At 48.7% G+C, this 19,669-nt stretch overlaps 1 protein-coding gene across 8 annotated transcripts in view; it reads left to right on the plus strand.

Moving 5' to 3' along the window:
• TXNDC16 (thioredoxin domain containing 16) overlaps window positions 1–19,669 on the plus strand; it is a 54,581-nt gene that overhangs the window by 25,626 nt on the left and 9,286 nt on the right. For 4 of the 8 annotated variants that reach the window (XM_084834777.1, XM_084834768.1, XM_084834785.1 and 1 more), the window contains 6 exons: window positions 587–755; window positions 1,566–1,690; window positions 7,467–7,551; window positions 9,424–9,562; window positions 10,108–10,268; window positions 12,736–12,929. In XM_084834777.1, coding sequence (XP_084690903.1) covers window positions 587–755; window positions 1,566–1,690; window positions 7,467–7,551; window positions 9,424–9,562; window positions 10,108–10,268; window positions 12,736–12,929 — 873 coding nt within the window. Of the gene's footprint in view, window positions 1–586; window positions 756–1,565; window positions 1,691–7,466; window positions 7,552–9,423; window positions 9,563–10,107; window positions 10,269–12,735; window positions 12,930–16,749; window positions 19,333–19,669 lie in introns of those variants that run through there. The other 4 variants (XM_084834746.1, XM_084834755.1, XR_014787831.1 and 1 more) reach the window with 3 other exon arrangements.

A 19,669-nucleotide genomic window follows, 5' to 3' on the forward strand; every position in this document is an offset into this window, starting at 1 on the left:
TCTAGCATTTTGAGAGAGGGAGAAAAATGTCTCCCTCTCCACATTCTCCACATCACGCATAATTTACAACACATACTTAGCATAAGGAATTCACTGGCACAAGATGTTGGTGGTGGCCACAAATTCATGGAGCATTGGTCTACCAATTAAGTTAACCATGATGGCTGAATGGATCCTCCAGTTTCAGGGGAAGTATACTTTTGAATATAATTTTTGAAGGGAGAGGAACAGCAGGGGATGACTGTTGCCTTTGTGCCCTGCTTGGGGGTTTCCCAGAAACAGGAAATTGGGCCAGATGGATCTCTCATCTGATCCAGCAACGTTCTTCTGGTGTCGTTATGTAGTTCTTTGCATTCTGGCTAGTATGTTTTGAACTTTGTTTATTAGCTACCATAAGAGCCTTTGGGCAGATTGGAAGGTAAAATAAATACTTGCTAAGTGGTCACTCCACCCTGCTGATCATAGGACAAAAGTGTCCCTTGAGTGGGTCAACGTGATGGCCCGGTCAGTTATAAAAAAAATAAAATAAAATTATGTGGTTTGTACAGAGGTGTCGATGACGATGTTTTTTTTTTTTCTTCTGCAGGGACTCCTGAGATTTCATTTGCAAGGGTGAACTGTTGGGACTGGCCACAACTCTGTACACAACAAAACATCACCCAGTTTCCTACCATCAAGATGTACACGAAAGGGGGGAGATGGCTGGTCTACTCTGGGATGTGGGGAACCGAGGAGATGCTGAGGTTCATTGAGCTGTAAGTATCCTATTGCTGGATGAGGGAGGCCTTAGGACAGGGGATGTTGAATCTCATACCCAATTGCGCCCCCTGGAATTCCCCAGATGGCCACCTCCCCTTTCCCAGAACCACTGCTCATTTGGTAGAAGAGAAGATTAAGGGGAGACATGATAGCAGTCTTTTAAGACACAATCCTATGCATGTTTAGACAGAAAAAAATCCTACAACTCCCTGGGAATTGTAGGGGTTTTTTTATGTCTAAACATGCATAGGCTTGTAGGACTTTTTTCTTTCTAAACATGCATAGGACTGCACCCTTAATATCTGAAAGGCTGTCATACAGAAAAGGGAGCAGAATTGTTCTTTGTTGCGCCAGAGGGCAGGCCTGGAAGTTGCAGGGAAGCAGATTTCGGCAACATAATAGAAGAAACATCCTAACAGTGAGAGCTGTGTGACAGTGAAACAGACTGCCTTGGGAGGTGGCAGGTTCTCTTTCGCTGAAGTTATTTAAGCAGAGGCTGGTCAGCTGTCTGTTGGGGGTGCTGCGGTGGCATCCTGCACTGCAGATCCTGCTTTGAGCAAACACTTGGGCTACGTGACCTGTCACCCACACTTCAGTGGCCCAGACGCATGTACAAAGTGTGAGTACATACATACGTGGGATTGTCATGGGAGACACCAGTGGTGTAACACTCTGTGAACACATTTGACCTGCATAGAATGCAGCTGCCCCATGTCTAGGAAGCAAAGTTATGCAATGGACGAAATCAGTGTTTGTTTTGTAGAGAGGCCTGTTGTCTTCAGTCTGGTTTCCATTTACATCTCCAGAAGCAGAACCTCGTGTCCAGTGAGGCTGACATCGCCTGAAGAAGTGGAAGAGTTTTTAAATGTCAAAACCTCACCATACCACAATGTTTCCGTGTTGGGGCTGTTTGACTCAAGCATGAGTGAAGGTGAGCACTTTCCTTGGTTCGGCTTCAAAGGTTCTTGGAAAACAATACTGTTCCCCTTTTACAGATGGAGAGCAGAGGTGGGATCAAGATGTGATTACTGCCAAATTAGTGGGGATCCAAGTCCAGGAAGCAAGTCAATAATTTTTTCTCCCTCTCACAATACGAGAACCCGGATCACACAATGAAAGAGATTGGCAGGAGATTCAGAGTTGAGTAAAAAGGATGTATTTCTTCTCACAACACATAATCAGCATATGAAATTCACTGCCATGGGGTGTCGTGATGGCAGGAAGTTTAAATGGCTTTCAGAGAGTACAAAAACAAATTCACAGAGAAGGATTGTGGGAGACAAAGTAGCGATGTCTTTACCAGTTTGGCCGGCTGACCTGATTTTGGAGGGCCGTAAGCCTCACTTTGAGATGGGCTGCTCACCTGTGTGCTTGCACATGGGCCTAGGTGAGTTGGACCCCGTCACCCTGACAAACAGCCTCCCCCTTTCCTCTCCTTTGTTGTCTCGTTAGCTGGGTGATACTTGTTTGGGATGCTTGGAATGTTTGGAGGTACACTGGGTGCCGAACACTGTATTCATCTTGTGCCAGTTAAAACCATTTCCAGACGGTTAGTCGTGTTAGTCGATCCCATGGGCATTCTGAACCCGGAAACGTGGCAAAGAGGAAACAGGGAGCATTACAGTCATTCAGACCTGCTGTGAGGTTTTTCTTTTTTTAAGTTTAAAAGAAGAGAAAAAGATCCCCCCTACGCCACCTCATATAAAAAAAAACTAAGCCAACCAGGTTGGTATAGTGGTTAGAGTGTTAGACTGGGTCCCGGGAGATCCAGGTTCTAGTCCCCATTTGGGCCAAGAAGCTCACTGCATGACTTTGGGCCACTTGCTGACTCTCAGCCTAACCTACCTCACAGGGTTGTTAGTGAGGATAAAACAGAGGAGGAGGACCGTGTAAGCCACCTTCCCTTCCTTGCAAGAGGAAACGAAGGCGGGACATAAATGTAATAATAAGTAATAAATATAATACACATCCCAATTTTTGTGAACCACCCAGAGAGCTTCAGCTACTGGGTGGTATAGGAATGGAATGGAATGGATCAATCAATCAATCCCAATTCTCAGAAATTTCTCCTGTCCCTCTCCAATCTTCAGGAGCCTTTTCTTTTTGGCTCCCCACCCTTTCCCCAGGAATTGCTGAAAGAAGCTGCGGCGAAAGCCTTATGGCCCAACTTTACCCAAACTGATGCTTCTTGGTGCTCAGGGAAAGATAAAACCAGTCCAGGCCTCACTCAATGGCAGGGGGCAGGTGGGACGGGACATACAGTTGCACACTTGCTCACTATTAGGTTCTGATCTGTCTCAATGGAGGCCGGTGGCTCCGATGTCAGTGGGGCGGTGAATCCTTTAGAGCAGGGGTCCCCAACCCCCAGGCCGCGGACTGGTACCGGTCTGTGGCCTGTTAGGGACCGGGCCGCAGTAGGCTCCGGCCCTGTTACTTGCAGTAATAGTCTATTACTGAACAGGGGCGTAAATGGCGTCTGCTATGCAGACGCCATTTGTGTCCCAGTGGCTGGAAGTCCGCCCTTGGCCGGAGCCTGTTCTTTGCAGTAATAGCCTATTACTACAAAGAACAGGGACGCAAATGGCGTCCGCTATGCGGGCGCCATTTGTGTCCCAGCAGCCGGAAGTCCTCCCCTGGCCGGAGCCGGCCAGCAGCTCCGCAGCGAGTCCAGGGCCGACAAGGATTCCGGGGGGGGGGGGGGGATGGATCGCTCCCCCTCCACAGACCCAAGGTAAGGGGCGTTCCCACACCCCTACTGTGGCCTGGTCCCATCCCCTCGCCCCCGGTCCATGGAAAAATTGTCTTCCACGGACCGGTTCCTGGTCCCAAAAAGGTTGGGGACCGCTGCTTTAGAGTTCTGACTGGTTCTGACTGAAACCCAGAGCAGAGCCACCGGCCTCCACTGATCTGTCCATGAGAGGGTGGGGTGGGGTGGGGTGGGGTGGGGTGGGGTGGGGGCGCTGTCTTCATGGCAAGAGTTGCGCTTTGCTGCAGAGTGATAAATGGATTGGTTCTTCCAGGAAATGGAAGCAGGACAGTCTGATAAATGCCCACAGTCTGTTTTCATCTCTTTCGATTAATGAGCTGGGAGGCTGCATTAAGGGTCCATTTGGAAATCTGACCTCCCCCCTCCCCTCATACTCTTTGTCTGAGGGAGCTTGCTGATAACAGGAGAGGCAGAGAGGCGACTGCAGAGGCTGAAGGAGAGAAAAGGAAAATTGACTTTTGCTTATTTCAGACTCAGAAATCGGCAAATGAAATTGGCGGGCGGGGGTGCTCCCCCCCTCCCAAATGCTCAGGGACAAATCGACATGCTGTGATGCTGACTGACTGCACTTGTAAAGGAAGAGCTGTGTGTTTTCTGCAGTTCTGTGACCTTAGGGAAGCTGCCATATGCCAGGCAGGCTTCTTTTCCATCTGGCCCAGTATCATTGACTATGGCTGCCATTGGCTCAGGGTCTCTGGCACTAGTAACCTCAAGACTGGATTACTGCAGTGCGCTCCATGTGGGGCTGCCCTTGAGGCTGCTCTGGAAGCTGGAGCAAGAGTAGAAGGCAGCAGCTCAGCTGTTGTCGGGAGCTGCCCCTTTCCAGCATGCAACTCCTTTGCTGGGGGAACTGCACTGGCTGCCTATCTGCTACTGGGCCAGGTTTTGCTACTAGTGTACAAAGCCCTAAACGACTTGGGACCAGGATACCTGAGAGAGCACCTTCTCCCTTATTAACCTCCCCGGTCACTGAGGTCATCGGATGGGATGTTCCTGGTGGTTCCACATGGACCTATGGTCCCCGCCCAGAGAAGCACCTTCAGTGTGGTGGCCCCCTTTCTTTGGGACTCCCTGCCTCTGGAGGTCAGGCAGGTGCCAACACTGTGTTGTTTCCAGCGCTTCCTGAAATGTCTTTATTTCAAGAAGCCTTCCTTGATTGACAAGCCACAGTTTTTATTGGTATTCTGTTTTTAAAAACATTTTAAAAGGTGTTTTATTCTTTTTATCTTTAATTGTTCACTGGTCTGGAATCTGTTTAGATGTGGAGCGGTATATAAACATAGTAAATTAAAAAGAAGGTGTTTCCCATCACTCGCTACCTGAACCTGACACCTTCTGCATGCATAGCTGGTGCTCTGCTCCCTCCCCTAACTGTACCTCACCAGCTCTGCCCTCTAGGTCCCCTACATGGCTTTAAGAAAGCTGCTCTTCTCCCCGCTTGCCAGCTGCAATACAGGAAATGTGCTAACACTGCTCTACACAGGAATGCAGGTTGTAAGGATCACTGCAGTTACGTGTAGTGAAACACTTTGGGCCTGCTTGCACGATCACAGGGGTTTATTTCCTCCACCACACGTGCTGGGGAGGATTTGCAGTGCAGCTTGCCATGGCATGCATACCCAATGAGGGCGGCTTGTTGCCGTGGTTAACAAGCCACCCCAGAACCCTACAACAACCCATGGTTTCTCGGGGGCTTGTTAACCATGGCAATGTTAGGGTGGACACTGAGCCCATAGAATCCCAGAGTAGTTCTGATTCTGAGGAAGAGCAGCCACTCCTGGGAGAGGAGTGCGCTCCTCTTTCCCAGGGCCAACAGCTGACGGAGATTCCTCCCACCGGCATTCCTAGCTTAGATAGCAGTCCTGGGAGTGACAGGAAGCAGACTTGCTGGACGCGCGACACCGACGCAGAGAGTGGCGCCAAATGGAGGGCACGGAAAGGAGGCGTAGTGCCTGGTTGGCGCGCAAACAACTGTTGCGCCCAGAGGATCCAAGGAAAAAGGGGAGGGACTCTCCCTAGCCCTTAAGTTCAGGGTCTGCCAGTCATTCCCTTTCAAACGGGGACCAACTGTTCCAACTTAGGGCATAGGTACTCTGCTGCTCATATCTAGTTGCTAACAGTAGAGTTAAGTTGTAAAAGAGGAATAAAGCTTTGAAAAGAATCCCTTTGTCTGTGTCTGGACTTGGCTACTGGATTAGACTGAGAGAGGCCTCCAAGGAGCCCTTTGCAGGCAATAAGCCACCTTGCCAGGTTCGCACGACACAGCAAGCCATGCCGATGAGGGTAATCATGCAAATTCACCTCCCACCCCCCAGCATGTGACCAGCACACGTGGCGGGGGAAATAAGCCACCGTGGCTTATTTCCCCCTCTGTGATTATGCGAACCGGGTCTTTGTGTCATATTTGCTTCTGCAAGCTTTATAAACCATGCATGCACAAGTGTATAATGAAGGAACTCGACTTACTACTTTACAGTTCTGATACCTAACCTGGCTGCAACTCTGTTCCTTTGCTGGTGTTCTCTAGAACTGCCTCCCTCCACAACAGATCTTAGGACAGTTTGGTTCCTACTGTCATCCATTTGATTTGCACACATGAAGTGCTGCTATGTTTGGTACATGGATACATGAAGGGGCTACCCAGAATGCAGGGGTGTCTAAGAGGCAGAGCTAGCCTGCATGTTCTGGGTAGCCTCTTCACACATTCGGTGCCCATGGGGTTTATGTGGTGGTAGAATTCTGACTGCACCACATCACACCTTGGAGTGGGGGAAGGGGGTCATATTTTTGAACAAACACCTTATACGAAAAGCTCCCTGCTTTTAATAAACTAGTACATCAGAAACAGAGGTAAGCAAAGTCTTTCTGATGTGTGTTGCTGTGTGCATTATCATCATCATCATTATATGTGGGGGACCATTGAAAAAGAATGTAATGTGAAGTGGTACAATTCCAGCAACTTGGAGCCAATCTACATGCGTGGTTTACTGCGGAGGGAAAGCACTTCAGGGTCGGACAGGACACATGACGTCATTGCCTCCCCGCCGCTTGCCCCCCTAAAGCACACGTTTTCTGAAATTCGTTTTAGCGCGTATTTTACCTCAAATGCAGCTCCTGTGTGCTTCAGCTGCAGTGTGTCCCATTCGCCCGAATTAAGCCCTGTGTGCTGGGCGTGCCTAGGGGTGTGTCTGTGCCTGGTCGGGGGAGAGGGGTTGGGAGAAGAGCCCACTAGGGCTACTCAAGATGTAAGAAGCAGAGGCGAGAAAGCGAGCCAAAGGGGTGGCGAAGGGGCTCTGTAAGGAGCTGCCGTTGAGAGGCTCGACTCATTCATGAAATGTAGCCTGTTTTCTCCATTCATAAAAGCGCAGTTTTAATCTTTATTCTTTCACAATATCTCAGTGGTGGATGAGAGAGGAGAAGTGTGGGGTTAAACTACGGGGGCTGGATTCAGTTCTTCGACACTTCCTTGAGCACAGGAGTGTGGACAGGGGCGGGGAACAAGCCCGTCATTTGGTCAGCAGCGTCAACGTGTTTGATGACATTCAGTGCAAGTGGCGGGACTCTGCCCACACGACCCCAAACTAAGTAGGATTGACATGCCGTGTGGCCTGTGAGAGCGCGTTTTAAGGTACTGTATCCTCCACTTTTCTGGCTACGTGTGTCCCTGACGGACCAAAGCCAATTTCATGAAAATCCGCATTAAACATGAAAGCGCTTCACATTCCATTGCCATGTAGACCCGGTCTTGGTCTCCCACTCCATTCTCCATGAAAGGGTAAGTCTGTGCTGATATTTTAAAGGCTTTCTTTGGTATGCACATGCTACTATAGCCTGTTCAGATGCCTCTGCTTACAGTAGAACCCTGATCCATTTTACTGGGGGAGAGAGAAAAGCCTGCTTATTTTGCTGTACTTATGGGTCGGGTTATCTGTTTTGACAGCAAGAGACGCCTTCGTTGAGGCTGGAAGAGTCCTAAACGGACATGTTGCAACAGGAATCTACTCTGAAGAGGACGCTGCGGATCTGTATGTTGCTTGCTTGCTTTGCACTTGGCATGGAGCGCCTCGATTGGTTGTGCTGTGTCAGGGCCGGACTGGGCTTGGAGAGAACATTTCCCTGTTCACTTTTGAAGGAAGACAGGCATCTCTCACTTCAGGTGGTCCACAAATGTGGGCTCAGTTGCCAGGAGGAGATTCATTCCTCCTTGCCCCTGGTGAGCTGGCAAGTGCATTTGGGGAAGACTGGCTGTTCTCCCTGCCTAGTGGGATGGCGCTGTAGCTCAGTGGCACCTGCTCTGCATGCAAAAGGGACCCATTCCACCCCCAGCATCTCCAGGTGGGGCTAAGAGAGAGCCTTCCCTTGTCTGATAATCTGGAATGCTGCTGCCAGTCAGTGTAGGTGATATTGGGTCAGATGGACCAAGGGCAGTCACAGGCCCCCAGTGAGCACTACTTTAATGCAGAGGTTAAGATCTGCTCCTTTCTTTTGTGTTTGGAAGCAACCTCATAGAATCATAGAATAGTAGAACCATAGAATAGTAGGGTTGGAAGGGGCCTACAAGGCCATTGAGTCCAACCTCTGTTCAATGCAGGAATCCAAATCTGGATCCAGAGGAATCCAGCCTCTGGAAGAGTAGCCGGCAATCAGCCCATGCACAGTCAGCCCAAGACATTTTGCTGCCAGAAGCAAAGGACAAGAAGAACAGTGTTGGCCTAGTCTGTCTGTCTGTCTCTCTGTCTGTCTGTCTGTCTTACTTATGAATGAATGAAGAACAGTGTTGGCCTCTGTCTGTCTTCCTTCCTTCCTTCCTTCCTTCCTTCCTTCCTTATTTTATCCTCACAACAACCTTGCGAGGTAGGTTAGGCTGAGAGTCAGTGACTGGCCCAAAGTCACCCAGGGAGCTTCCTGGCCAAGTGGGGACTAGAACTCGGATCTCCCAAGTCCCAGGCCAACACTCTGACCACTACACCATGCTGGCTCTCCCTCAGCAGGTCATAAGAACATCAGAAGAGCCCTGCTGGATCAGACCAAGGGTCCATCTAGTCCAGCATTCTATTCACACAGTGGCGAACCAGCTGTCGACCAGGAACCCACATGCAGGACATCAATGTAACAGCACCCTCCCACCCATGTTCCCCAGCAACTGGTTTACATAGGCTCACTGACTCTGGTACGGGAGGTAGCACATAGCCATCAAGACTAGTAGCCATGGATAGCCTCCTCCAGGAATTTGTCCAACCCCCTTGTAAAGCCATCCAAATTGGTGGCCATCACTACAGCCCGTGGTAGCGAATTCCATAGTTTGACTCTGCCCTGTGTGAAAGTCCTACCTTTTATCTGCCCTGAATCAATCAGCTTTATGAGATGACCCTGAGGGAGAAAAATGTCTCCCTCTCCACATTCTCCACACCAGGCATAACCTTGCAGACCTCTGTCATGTCTCCCCTCACCCTCCTTTTTTCCAAGCTAAACAATCCTAGCTGTTGTAACCTTCCCTCCTAGGGGAGATGCTTCAGCCCCGTGATCATTTTAGTTGCCCTTTGCAACTCGTTGTCCCGTCCTTTTTAATTAGGGCTGTGACGTGTATTCAGTTAATTGGTTGTATTATTAATCATTTTAATGTTTGTGTTCCGCCTTGCTGTGGCAAGCTCCGCCTGGGCAGCTTAAACAATAAAAACTTGTTAGAATGCATGCCTACAACAGCTTTTCCCAACCTGGTGCCCTCCAGATGTGTTGGACTACACCTCCCCGCATCCCCCAGCCAGCATGGGAGTTGTAGTTCAACACCGCTTTAATTGCTTAAACTAAGAAAGCACTCAGCTTAGACAGCTTTCATCCGATGACAACTGCAATTTGAATGGATTTTTGAAATGTGTTCCTTCCTGGGTTTTTTCGAGCTCCCGTAAATATAACGTGCGTCTCCCAGCACTGCTGCTCACTAAGCCTGACACCCGGAGAAGGAGCGTCATCCAGCTTTTGAAGTGCAGCACACAAGGCATCGTTGAAGCCGTCCGCCGTGCCTTACTGGAAACATTTGTGAGCATCATTTCTTCTCCTGCTCGAAAGGAAACATGGTTTGTCTATTGCAGGGGTGCAAAAACTCAGGCCTGGGGGCCAAATGTTCACAACCCCCAGATGTTCATGACCCTTTCCCCCTGACCACCAGTTGTTTGGTGGCTACTTGGATATTGTGCACTTTTTCCCATTCTGAGAGGGTGAAATGCCTATCCGAAAGCTGAAGTTAATGCCAGCCAGAGCTTTAAGCTAAAATAGGCTGGGATTTTGGGTAGTTTGGCCCTGCCCTTTTTGCCTTTGGCCCCTGGAATTCAGCCTCTGGGAGCTTCTCTGCAACTGAATTCAGCCTCAGGCTGAAAGAGGTTTGCTAATAAACAGGTCTGTTGGGTTTGTTCATTGGCTTACGCAGGCCTGGTGCCTCCCTTCTCTGCAGCAGGAACATTAACTCAGACTGGCCAGACCATCTCCGTGGCGCATAGATGTTAAAATGCAGGACCTCTCTTTGGATATGGAGCTGGTGCCTATTTTTCCCTATTCTGCTTGCCTTTTTTCCCCTCCTGTCACAGCCAGAAATCACCGTGGGAAATATGCCAGAGTACTTCCAGCTGGGGAAGCCCTGGCTCCTTCTGTTCAGCGACGGGGCTCTGAGCAAGAGCGATGAAGGCGAGATGAGGCGTTTGGCCGAAGGCGAGCACCGCAGAGCCTTCATTGCCTGCTGGCTGAACCTGTAAGCACGCAGTGTGCCTGTCTGGGCTTTCATCTTGGCGTATCATGCGTGGTGTTTGTTTATTTATTTATTTATTTATTTATTTATTGTCTTAATTGCCCCTTCACTCAAGGCAATATATGATAAAGCCATAAAAACAGAATGCAGCGCAGCAGTTTCAGAAACCTAGAAACAAAGCTGATGAAATACATACATTGTAATAAAACGGGAAGTTTCTAGAACAGTAGTCTTGAACTTCTTTCTGCCTGGGGGTCGAATTCCATTCAGGAGAAGCTCGAGTGGGGGCACATACCAGTGATGGGCGGGGTCAGAATGCCAAAAACACCAGCATATTTTATCTTAAAGGTCTTACTGCCAATAACTAAGCCTTAGGAGGGGCATGGCAACCTTTCAGAATAGGGAAAGCCTACTCAGGAGTAAGCCCCAGAGCAACTGCTTTCAGGCCTGCAGAGTGCAGCTGAATTCTACAAAATGCCACCATTTCCTTATCCATTCTTCGATGGAAGTTTCTGCTTTTCCCAGTATCTTCCAACAGCAATGCACACTGCACTTAATACATTTTCACCTGGCTCTGGGTGTTCTTTCTTCACTGCCTTGTTAAAGTCCCTAGGAGAAGCGTCTTTGGCTCAAATAGAAATTGGTGGACAACAAAGTCCTTCATAGTAGGGGTGGGGAAGCGGCAACCTAGGGGAGCAAACCTCTGCAATATTCTAGGCCACTTGCTTGAGATTCGTGCTGTTTCCTTTTCTAGTTTAAAACAAGCCTCTAACATGTTTACTTGCGGAGATGCAAGGGGAAGCGTGTAAGCAAGGCCAGCGTGTGCAAAGATGCTGGGATAACTGACAACTCTAGGCACATTTTTGAAATGTGCAAAGTTACCATTTTATTTTATTTATATTTAATACCATTACATACCTTTTGAAAACATATTTGGCCACCTGTAGTTACATTCTGACTGCTTTCTATTGATTCTTCCCTCCCCACCAAACCCATCAGTCTATCTTTAGGGCCTCTCACTTCTGGCTACAGGCCAGAATCTTAAGAATATAATATGTATTTTGTACAAAAAATATATGACCACTATTTCTTTGAATTTTTAAATTGACAGTGGTTTCCCCTTTTATTCTTACGTGTGTAGGCCAGGAGAGGTGAACCTTTTCCCATGAATTCCAGTTTGGGAGGGGTCTCAGGGGCTGCTTTCCAGCTGTGAGTGGGGATAATGGGGCAGGGCAGGCCCAAGGACAGACATAATTCTTACCAATTTGGGTGTTTTCCCCCCAAGCATACGAAATGCAGCTCAGGTCTGAGCAAATCTACTCAGGACTAAGGCCCAGTGCAACAGCTCTCCTGCCCGCAAAAGCACAGCTCAGTTATGTGTGAGCTGAATGGCCTTTAAATACACTCTTGTTGTTGCCAGTCGTTGATCAGAGGTAACAGCAGGAGAAGTTTATGGGCTAGATGGGGAAACCCTTGGGGCCACATTTGGCTCACAGTCCAGAGGTTCCCCATCCTTGATACTGTCCCATGGGCTGCAGTTCTACCAGGCTCTTAGCTATTTTAGGTAATCCTTTCTGAGAAATAGGGAGCCTTTGTAGTTTTTCGAAATTTGGCAATGGGAGATATTAATATTATATTATCAATGAGTGAAAGATGTTATAGTGTCTTCTCATCTCTTATCTATAACTTCTAACCAAAATGCATGGGATGCAGGGAATGAGGGAACAATACCAGCAGACATCTGAACTAATTTGCTGTATGTAAGAATTGCCCCGTATTTAATTAAGGGTGCAATCCTATGTATATTTGGACAGAAAAAAGTCCTACAACTCTGAGCATGGCTGGCTGGGAAATGCTGGGAATTGTGGGACTTTTTCTGTCTAAACATTCATAGGATTGCACCCTAAATCACTCACCCTGAAGTCATTATCTTCCAGTCAGGCTTTCAAAATTACCATTTGTATTTAATATTTGGAACCATGTACTGTAAACTAAAGATGCTAAGAGGGAAAATCCTCAGATGAAAATTTTGCCTATGTTTTAACCCACACTTGAGTTATAGCTTTTCCAGTTTGGTGAAATCTCTATTCTGTGTGTCTGTTTTTGTCTCTGTGTGTGTGTTTTTCCTCTCTCTCTCTCTCTCTCTCTCCCTCTCTCTCTCCCTCTCTCTCTCTCTGTGTGTGCATGTGTTTAACCAAATCCAAGTAGCCAGAGGGCAGAGGGAATGTGATATTTTCAGAATTCAGTGGAAATACCTTGTCTGGCCTTAATTATTCTGCGGCCGCTGCCACTGCTACAACTCATACCAAACCAAAAATGCTTCTAGATGCAAATCAGCTGAACAGCACCTGCCCAAACTTGACAAGGAGCTCAGTTAGGATGCTTTTTAATGTCAGGAAGTGCCCCTTCAGATGAGAACTGTTCCCCTTTTCATTCACCACATGCTATTAATCTGAGGGTCTTAACACAGGAAGAACACGCCTGTGGGCAAAGCAATCCTGAAGGTGTATTTGGGGCCGTCTGTTCCCGCTGTGCCTCTCCTCCTCTGGATCAACGTCCATTCTGGGGGCCAAGTGTTTGCTTTTCCTTCAGATCGATCCATTTCTGAAGCAAACGTCCTGGCTTGGATCGAGAAGCTGAAAGCCGGCCGAGAAGCTCCCAGCAGTAAGTACACAATGAGAAGCCCCGTAACGAAAGGCCTCTTGATATCTTGTTCTGTTTGTGTGCAAAATTTTTGACACCCTGAGGGTAAAGTGGGGCCAGACAAGTACAAATAGAGCTACGACACGAGATGTCTTGGATTTCTGCAGGCTGGGCTTGTGCCTTTGGCAGGATGCTCTGTTTGTAAGAACTGAGTAAGGAGTTTGTCTCCTAAATTGCTGTCTGTATCCGGTTATTCCCCCACAAGCTTATTGAGAACTTGGCTTCTCTTAAGAGACGTTACGCTCACACTGGGAAATGTGAACTCCATGTCCACAACTGAAAGACCACTTTACTGGTAATTGAGGAGAGAAATGTCGCTTTTGCCAGCTCAGAGACTTGCAGCACTCCTTCAGAGAAAAAAGCAGGCCCAAAGTATCATGTGAACTTGCTTTATAATCCATTCCAGTTTTCTCCAACTTGGTGCCCTCCAGATGACTCCTAGCATCTCCCAGCCCACATTGGAATGATGGGAGTTGTAGTCCAACACATCTGGAGGGCAGCAGGTTGGGGAAGACTGCTCCATAGGTTTGCACTGTACAGCTAAGAAAAATTGGTTCCCAGAACATAAGGAGAGCCCTGCTGGATCAGGCCAAATACCTCTTTCCTCTCAGCATTCTGTTCCCACAGCAGCCAACCAGATGCTTATGGGAGGTTCACAAGCAGGACATGAGTGCTACAGAATCGCAGTACTCTCTCTTTTTTCAAGAAAATCAGATTTCTAGCTTTTAGGATATTATTATAGTTTTCTGTTAAAGTGCACTTTCAGAGCACCGATAAAGTGCTCCTGCTCAATTCTCCTTTTAAAAATATTCAGGAACGCCGCCCCGCCCCAGTGAAATTTAGCCCTGTTTTAAAAGGGCTGTGCACAGATTATTCTTGAGGGGGGCAGAATGAGGAATTGGTTGCAGGTTTCCAAACCTCAGTTTCTGCCTCTGTGCACATGCTGGGATTGGAGGTTGCTGATTTAAACCCTGTTCTTCCTCCTTCCTGTTCTCTCAGTTGCTGTCTTGGCTTCTTAAAAACAAGCTGATGTGTGGGCGCTGGTCCACGAACGTTTATGATCCACTAAACCTGTTAGTCTAAGATGCCGCAGGACCCTCTCTTGTTTTGCTGCAACAGCCTGTCTTGAGTCTGTGCACCCCATGAAAGTGTCCTTAAAAATTGTTCACCCAGAAATGGAATGACCCCAGTGGAGGGAGTAACGAAGCCCCTTCAGGCTAGGATAGAATACAGTTTGCCGCCAAATTCCATTTTGGAGAAGCTCTTGAGGGCGGCATTCTGGTGGTGGGCGGAGCCAAAGGCAAAAAGGGTGGGGCCAACGTACCAAGGTTACCAGAACACGTTCGCTTCAGGCTCTTTCTGCCAGTCACTGAGCCTTTGGAGCGGCATTTCAACCTCTGAGAATGGGGAGAAAATACACAAAAGCCCAGACACCATCCGCTGATCAGTTGTTGGGGGGAAAGGGTATGTGGCCATCTGGAGAACCCTGGAGGACTGGATTAGGCCCTGGCTGGATTAGGCCCTTGGCCTGGAAGTTCTGCACCCCTGCTTTACGGCAAGGTCGGGGAACATGTGGCCCTCCAGATGCTGTTGGACTGCAATTCCCATCAGCCCTAGCCAGCATAGCCAATGGCGAGGGGAAATGCAGTCCAACAACGTCAGGAGCGCCACGCATTCCCTATCCCAGCTGTACAACAAAAGATGGAAAGGGAAGGAGGACGGTTAGAGAATGCAGCACGATTGAACCACCAGAGGGAGGCAGAACTTCACCCCCTCCGTGCATGGAAAAGCTCAGATTAAAGCTTTTAGTTTCCATTGGTGCTCTATGAGTGGCAGCTGCTCTCATGTCTGTTTAGGGGTCATTATTAATGGAAGGCTAAATTCCATTTTTTAATTTAATACAAGTCAGTGGGAGAACTTTAGAGAAGTTCTAGTATAGCACTCCAAGAAAAGAAGGGCTGTCCTGCCCCTGTCAGTCATGCCATGGTCACGTCCAAGTGCATTCTGACTTGGATTCCTGCATTGAGCAGGGGGTTGGACTCGATGGCCTTGTAGGCCCCTTCCAACCCCACCATTCTATGATTCTAAGTTAGATTACTGTAACATACGATACGTGGGGCTGCCTTTGAAGACGGTCCAGAAGCTTCTGTTTGTTCAAAATGTTGTAACTAGAGGTGGGAGATCAGATCGTACTACGCCGATTCTTTGCCAGCGACGCTGTTTACTAACTCCTTTCTAGGCTCAGCTCAAGTTTTGATCTTTAGCTTGCAGTCCTGTGGGGGTTTAGACATAAAAAGTCCTACAACTCCCAGCATTCCCCAGCCAGCAGGTTGGCTGGGGAACGCTGGGAGTTGTAGGACTTCTTTCAGTCTAAACGTGTATAGGATTGCACCTTTAAAGGTTTAGGATTGTGCCTTTAAAAGTTTTGACCTTTAAAGCCTTAAACAGCCTGGGCACAGACTATCTCCAGAACTGCCCTGGCCCACATGAACCTGCTTGGGTTCCACATTCCATTTTAAGGCCCTTCTCCAGGGAGGGGCCGTGGCTCAGTGGTAGAGCCCTGCTTTGTATGCAGAAGGTGCCAGGTTCAATCCCCAGCACCTCCAGGTAGGGCTGGGAAAGATCTCATCTGAAACCATGGGGACCCATTGCTGCCAGTCAGTGTAAAGTAGACAATACTGGGTTAGATGGACCAAGGGTTTGACTCGATACACGGCCGCTTCCCATGTCCCCTGCCATTGGATGTACAGTAGGTGGAAGAGATAGGTTCCTTTTAGTTGTGGCACCCAGAATTTGGAACAGGTGTTCCTGCCTCCATTTCTGCTTGCTTTTTGACAGGCAAAATAGATGGTTTGTATTCCAGGTAGCTTTGGGGGATATTGTCTTTAAACTAGCTACTGTGCCTAAGCTCTGGAACTCGCTTCCAAGGGAGGCCTGTTTCACCTCTTTGTTTAATGGCCTTCTGGAAGCTGGTGAAAACCTTCCTTTTTAGAAAGACATTAGTGTGTAATTTTACTTTGCTGCTTTAATTGGTCTCTTAAAAAAAACCCTAGGCTGATTGCTGTTCTGTTCTGGTTTTCTGCTGCTGTTTTTGTGTTTTCTGCTTTGCTTTAAATTGGAGGGATTTTAAAATAGTTGAATTATTGACTTGTTATAAGCCACCTAGAATTCTTCGGAGATCAGACAGAGTATAAACGCTTTAAAATGTCATTTATAATAATAAAAAAGGATGTGTGCTTGTCTGTCAGCACAAGACCATGAAACCGAGACACCTGAAAATTGGCATGCATACCAGGGGGACCCTAGGGGTGTGCATCGTGGGGTTATTTGGTTTTAAAAACACATTAATTCAATTATTGTTAATGTGTCCATGAGGTTGAAGCCTGCAGTAACATCTTCAGTCACTGGGGGCAGACTTGCAGTTTGAAGCCGGGAGAGATTAGTAGGCCGAGGGATAGTCATATGCCTGCTCTCCCCCCCTGCTGTGGGGCAGTCCCCCCTCAGGGGAGTGGAGTGGGCAGACTCCTCTCTCAGGGCCCTCTGGGGGTACCCCATGGCAGGAGCCGTGCCTAGGAGTGCCAGGGGCATGGCTTTGCTCAGACGGGGCAGGCCGGTGCATCCGACATCTGGCCAACCCTGGTGGGATACAGGGTGCTGGACTGAAGGGGCCTTTGATCTGGTCCAGGAGGTCTCTCCTGATGTTCTTCAGAATCTCTTGTCCCAGCTGCAAGCGGTCTGACATCTTGTCAATGTGTTCTCCTTACCCCCCACTCCACCCCAGCTGCGTTGTCTGATGAAGACTGGAAGCCCCGCCTTCCCGCCTATGATTTCCTGAGCATGATGGCGCCCGCGCTGCCCGAATTTACCATTTACAGTCAGGGGACTGTAAGGAGCCACCAGGCGGCTGCAGAGGAGGTCCTTGGAGAAAAGAAGGCAGGAGTGGTGGTGAGAAAGGAGCCTGCGGAAGAGTCTCCCATGGGGGAACTGGAGAAAGAGCAGCTGATGGGAGGGGACTTGCGCGGGACAGCTCCACGCCTGGCTGCCAGGGAGAAGCAGGCAAAGCACCACATGGAGTTATGAGGCTCCCTGGGAACCCCAGAGCCATGGAAGGCTCTAGAAGCAGGAGAGTGGCAGGGGCGAGGTCTCCCCCACATACTTCTCTTAGCCTTTACACCAGCACAAACATAAGGTGTGAGCTGTAGGCCAGTTTCATAAGCATGCCTTGCAAAGCTAGACATGGATCTTCAGCCCCCCAAATCATGGGGGCAAAAGGGCGGGGAAAGGGCAGCTAACTTTAGTTAAATGGACTCGAGGGCGCTCCCCTCAGGCGCTCACCCTAGCAAAAAAAAAACCTCTCTAGCAAAACCTTGGAGAAACAGCTGCCAGCATTGAACACTGCAGGCAATTGAGAAATGGCTGCTCTCACTGAGATCTGCAGCCCACTCTGATGCATTTCTGTTCCTTAACTCCTGTGGAAAACTGAGAGGGACTTGAGGAAAGGCAGCCAGCTTAAAACCAGGACTTGCAGAAGGCGACAAAGGAGGCTGCATGGAAATGGTCGTGTTCAGCAGTCAGCCACGTTGACCGCAGCTCTGCTGATCTCGGGGGGAAAATGTATTTTTGGGGGGAAGGGGATGATTTTATTTTCTCTTTTATCACCTAGGAGCCTGTTTGTTGCTGACAGTTCCATAATTTCTGGAGCATTAGTACATCCCTGAAATTCACTCTGATAAATAGAGAGAGATGGGAGTCCAGGAAACAGCTGGCTAAAGAACTGAGAGAAAGGGAGATCTGGACTAGAAGGCAGGCATGGCAAGGTAAATGCCAGACCAGCACCAGCGTCCAGAATGTTTGGGCAACTGCCTGGGACCCAACAGGGCCCACCACTGAGGACTGCCCTGAGCTCCCATTTTAAAAAATAATCATCAGGGGCATTCCGGAAAACTAAAACCCCCAGAATTATTGTTATTTATTATTACATTTCTATACCGCCCCGTAGCTGATTCTTTCTGGGCGGTTTGCAAAGATTAAAAACCATTAAAATACAGTATACAAAGTTTAAAAACAATTTACATAAAGATACACGATCAGACAGTATACACAGAGACGACATATATCTAAAATCAACTTAGATCCATCAAACCATAGCCAAAGACAAATCCAGGACCTGTTTAAAGCTCATCCTATGCCAAATGCCTGAGAAAAGGGAAAGGTCTTCACCAGACGCTGACAAGATAACTGTGTTGGTGCCAGGTGGGCCTCGTCGGGGGATCGTTCCACAAATGCCGCTGACGTATCATTTGCTCTGCACTGCTGGGGGACAAGGAAATGTCAGCCCCCGATGAGGCTGCTGCCGTCTGCTGCCCGGGTCTGCTGATGGAGGCAGAAGCCCACGGTAGCATCCCTTGCCCTCTCAAACTGGGTGCTGGCCCTGGGCGAATGTGTGACAAGTTCAAGATGATGCTACAGAAACGGATGCTGGGAGTTGTAGGGGAGTCTGGGAGTTGTAGTCCAACACATCTGGAGGGCATGAGGTTGGGAAAGATGGCCTAGCCAACAAGCTGAGAAAGGAAATTGGTCTTGATTGGCTTGCGCTTGTTGTTCTTACTTCAGAGCTTTATGTTCTGTGCTTTTCTTTTTCTCGGAATTTGGCCAAATGGTTTCCCCCACCCTGCCTGCAGATTTGCTCTTAGCTCTCCCCTGATTTGCAGTGCCAAGAGGGCTGTTTTAACTTTTTCATTTTTGGATCGTTTTTTTGCCCTGCCGTTGCTCAGTCTGGGCTGGCACCGGCTACTCTCTCCTCACGCAGGCAAGGGTGAGATGCGCTGCTGCATTGCACGTGTGACGCATTTTCACTTAGTCTGGGTGATTTCTCGGGGGTCCCTTCCAGCCCAGTGCCTATGTGACTGCGAAGAGATTCAGGATCCCTTTCAGCTGTGCAGCCCTTGACTCTAACATTTCTGTAAGTGGAGCTGTCAGTGTTGCTGCCTTGAAGCAACATCTCTTTAAGACCTGAACGAGACTGCTAAGGGTCTGGTGATGTGTTTCAGTGGGAGCTGGAGCACCTCGAGAAGGCCGAAGTGATGGGTGGAGATGACTCGTCTTTCTTCCCCCCACTCCATTAGATAAGGAGAGGGGGCAAGTGAGGTCCGTGTGCGAAGCAGGAAGTCCATCTGTGGTGGAACCAAGTCTGAAAAGGAGGCAGAGAGCTGGCTTGGCTCTCGGGAGGAAATTCTATGAAACTAGGGATTCTCCTAGACATCTGATGGGGAGCAGGAATCCTTCGGACGATTAATGCTGTAAAGCGTCATCTTCTGCTCTGCCTGTTTATATGTGTAAATAAACCTTAGATCACAGAAATGCCACAAGTCTCCAGTGCCCTCCTTTGAAGGAAACTGCACCCTGGGTGAGTGTTGGAACCCCTAAAACTTCTCACCACTTGGAAGTGGGGTGCGCACGAATCACATGTGCTATTCTGGGGAATGCCAAGTACACTAGTATTGCATCGGTCCATCCGTTCTTTGCTCCCCCGTTCCCCCACTCTGCCACTGAGAGCATTTGCATGAGCAAGGAAGGAAAATAAACTTGTTTTCTTGCCCTGTGAGTGCTGCCGAATTACCACTGGGCATGTCGTCCGAACCTGCGAGGGTGGGTGGCAGGTTTACAAACCACCCCAGAACCCATGGCCTGTTCTGCGGTTG

The sequence above is a fragment of the Heloderma suspectum genome, chromosome 1, assembly GCF_057233095.1.
Source record: "Heloderma suspectum isolate Gila_16-S chromosome 1, 16-S_ref, whole genome shotgun sequence".
Lineage (NCBI taxonomy): Eukaryota > Metazoa > Chordata > Lepidosauria > Squamata > Helodermatidae > Heloderma > Heloderma suspectum.